Source organism: Nannospalax galili, unplaced genomic scaffold (genome assembly GCF_000622305.1).
Source record: "Nannospalax galili isolate Female #2095 unplaced genomic scaffold, S.galili_v1.0 scaffold664, whole genome shotgun sequence".
NCBI classification, from domain to species: Eukaryota; Metazoa; Chordata; class Mammalia; order Rodentia; family Spalacidae; genus Nannospalax; species Nannospalax galili.
In genome coordinates, this window is record NW_008354274.1 from 6443229 (window position 1) to 6447031 (window position 3803).

At 48.7% G+C, this 3803-nt stretch overlaps 1 protein-coding gene across 8 annotated transcripts in view; it reads right to left on the reverse strand.

The window, feature by feature from the left end:
• Nucleotides 1-3130, reverse strand: part of LOC103748706 (zinc finger protein OZF-like) — a 45211-nt gene extending 42081 nt beyond the window's left edge. For all 8 annotated transcript variants that reach the window (XR_003846834.1, XR_003846835.1, XR_003846830.1 and 5 more), the window contains exon 1: nt 2383-3130. Coding sequence is in view for 2 of the 8 variants with exons in the window: in XM_008851457.3 (XP_008849679.3) it covers nt 2383-2385 (3 nt within the window). In the remaining 6 variants the exon portion in view is untranslated. The remainder of the gene's footprint in view (nt 1-2382) is intronic.
• Between the last annotated feature and the right edge of the window lie 673 nt (nt 3131-3803).

Here is a 3803-nt window from a genome sequence, read left to right on the forward strand (position 1 = left end):
ACTTTAGAAAGCAGTATGCCAGTTTACTTAAACATAAAAGTTCAATTTGATCTTAAAAAAAAGAAATCACTTTTTTTTTTTTTTGGAGACAGAGTCTCTCTACGTAGCCCTGGCTATCCTGGAACTTGCTACATAATGTAGACCAGGCTGGCCTCAAACCTAGAGATCCTCCTGCCTCTGCTTCCTGAGTTCTGGGATTGAGAGCCACTACATTGGGTTCAAAATCAAAAATCAAATTTTTGTGATTCAAATCAGACATCACAGATATGGCTTCACATTTACATTCACTCTAAAATTATTTACTCACTACCAAGATATATAAACAATTAAAATGCCTCTTAGGTGAAGGGGATGACAAGACACTCTGCCTAGATCCAAGACACTCAGCTGCACACAGGAGAGGCTTCATATCCCAACTCAGGCTGCTATCTACAAGAATGACATGGGGCTGGTATTCACTAGACATTCCAAGAGACCAGAGGCAGGGCTAGAGAGATGACTCAGTGGTTAAGTGTGCACTGCTCTTACAGAAGACCTGAGTTCAGTTCCCAGCACCCCCACTGGGTGGCTCACAACTATCTGTAGCTCCAGGAGCTCTGACACCCTTCTATGCTCTGCAGGTACAGCTATATTCACAATGCACAAACCATACACACAGACACAGACAGAAAGACAGACACAAACACACACACGATTAAAAATGTTTGAAAATATTTTTTTAAAGAGACCAGAAACATGGCTGCTGTAGATACCTGGGATCAGGCAGTTCTGGCACTTGAGGTCAAGACGACCACTAAGTTTGAGGAAGGAAAAGGCATTCAGACAAGCTGTCTGTGTGGACATAAAGATTCTTGACATGGGCTCAAGTGACTCTTCTCAGCTTTCCTCTCATCCTCATGTGATATGTTAACAACAAATTCTTCAAAACTCTGGGAATCAGCCAAAAAAAGAGGCAAAACATTGTCTCTTTGAAATATATGATGAGCCGAGTATGGTGGCGTGAGCCCTTAATCCCAGAGGCAAGAGGATCTCTTAACATCGAGGCCAGCCTGGTCCATATAGAGGGCTACAGGGAGACCACATATTTATATATAAATGGAAAAGAAATATATGATGACTGTCTCCAGCTGGCCATGCCATCTGAACGTGCAAATCCCATTTGGAATATACTATAAGGTACAAATAGTTGATCATACTATGGAAAGAGCAAGTTGGTGTTCAGGAACCCTTGTAGGGAGGTGGTTATTTTAGTAATTTGTTACCAGTTGCAGAGGGTGCTGGAGCTGCTGGTATAGGGATTTGAGACCCTGCTTTACACACACACAAATTAGCCAAGGGCAGAAGTGAGTCAGCATTAGGATACTACAGCCACCACTCTGAGGCAGATGGGGAGGAGGCTTTGGAAAAGGAGACTTCCACAAGTCCAACATCCCGGAAAATCGGTGACAGCTTCAGGGAGAGGGTTGGCCCCCAGCTTCCTTTCTCGCCCCCACCTCCCAAACTCTGGGTCCCTAAGGAGTCCCAAAGCACCTTCCCAAAGCACCTTCCCTGCAGGTCAAAAGTACTGAGATGTGGATACATGTGCCTGCAGAAAATTCCTCTCACCGGACGTCTCCACCCACTGGGATATTCACTTCCATCCTCAGCCCCCCGCCAGACCCCCACTCCGACTCCTCCAGGAGGCCTTGGCCTCTTCCCCAGGCCCTCCCGCCTTTCCCACAATCCATTTTTTCTCTCTTTACACCTCCCGGGCCTGTCTTTTTCCCAGATTCTCCACTCTCAGATCCTCTGGTCCCTGACTCAAGCATCTTCAGGCTGGGTATCATGAGCAACATCTCGATCTCAGTCCTTTGAGACCACTATGAGTACAGCTGGGAGCGGAGGGCGAAAAGCCAGAACTGCATCCCACACCAAGTAGTATCATGAGGTCGGCTAGTGGCAGGAAAAGTCCTGCAGCTTTTGCCTGTGGCTGAGCCGCTCTGACCCATGCCCCGTGAGGCCACGGAACAGGGTCAGCGTCCGGCACAGCCCACTGCGCCCCATCCCGCGTCCGGCACAGCCCACTGCGCCCCACCCCGCGTCCGGCACAGCCCACAGCGCCCCACCTCGCGCTGGTCCCGGGACTCGTGGCGGCTGCGCAGTCCGGTATCCCCAGCTCGGCCCTGCACTCTTCCTCCCGCTCAGCAAGCGGCCACAAGCTCCAGGGCCCAGCAGCACACAGGGCTCAAGTTCCCGTGCAGAGACCGGCAGGACGCCAGGGCTGCCCGGAGCCCGCCCAGCCCCGCCATACCCGCAGCTGGGGACTCTACAGGGAAGATGGGAAGCCGCGGCCGCCAGCTCGGGGTGCACAGCTTCCCTCTGCGCTCGGGAAGCCGGGCTCACCATGTCGGGATTCCAGGCAAACAGCGCCGCGCCGTGGGGCTCTGGCTGCAGCCGGTCACAGGGTAACAGATACAAGCTCCTCGAACTCCAGACACAGATCCCGCGATGGCCGGTAATTAACCAGTCAGAGACAAAGGCCCCAAGCACCTGAAAGCCCACCCCTTACGCACTGTCGCTTTGCCCGATTGGATAGTCCTCAAGACAATGCCTCCGATTGGACAGTACTGAAGCTCCACCCTGAGTGACAATTCTTGCACCAACCCGAGAGTGAGAAAAGCCGGAAAGGCGGGTCCTGGTCTACAGGCGTGTTAAGCAGGTCTTGCTTTCCCAGAAGGTCGTTCCTGTTCGCATTGGCATTTAACTTTGAATGAAAGGCTATGCCGGCTTATGAATTATGTACGAAGATATACATTATTCAAAAATGAAAATAATATCATGACAAGTTCGTTAAAATTCCAGTAAATATTCGCACCTCGGCTGTATTAAGGAGGGAATCAATCCCCTAGATTTTGGAATGTCCAACAAATAAAATGTGAGGCAGAACTAGTTATTTTTTATTTAAGTTTTTGTTCTTGTTGTTAAAATGAAGGTAATGGATTTCACTCTGACATTCTTATACATATATGTTGTTATGAAAAAACCTAGGCGCCATGAGGCCACCTGATAGGAATGCCTGACAAGAAGTCAAGCATTAAGAAACTAGCTTATCAGAAAAACAGGACGTAGTGGTCAAGCCATCTGCATCTGGCAATCCCCGGGGCTCGATACCAGGAAATCAGATCTGTACCATAAGTCACCCACCCAGAATTTAGCAACTTAACTTCCTCATGCTTTATACTCGTTTGAATGGGCCAATAACCATGCTTCTGCTTCTGTACCCCACTTCTGCTCTATAAAAGTGCCAAAACCCAGCATGGGGGCGCGCAAGTCCTCCGAGGAGACTTTGTGCCCACAGGTACCTGTGTACTAAATAAACCTCTTGCTGTTGCAACCCGAAGGCTGACTTGTCCTCAGTGGTTTCACTCTTACAAACTTATATCCATTTTCCTCTGGCTTATAACAACCTGCTTTTGTTGAGGCCACTCATATGCCCAGGTGGAAGAATGTATCTCCCATTTTTCCCTATAGCTTGGGATAAAGCAAGCAGATTTTGGGGGAAGGGGATATGTTATTTATTTTGCAAGTTTCCTGCCAACTCTTTATTATTGTTCTTTTGCCATTTCTGTGTGTGTGGGGGGGGTGTGTGTGTATGGGTTGTACATGTGTGTTTGCATGTATGTGGGAACACGTGGGTGCCAGTGCATATTTATGATGAGATCAGAGATTGATGTTGGGAAGCATCTCCAACTGTTCTTCCTTATTCATTGAGGCAGGGTCTCTCAATCAAACCTAGAGCTTGCCTAAAATGGCTAGGCTCTTTA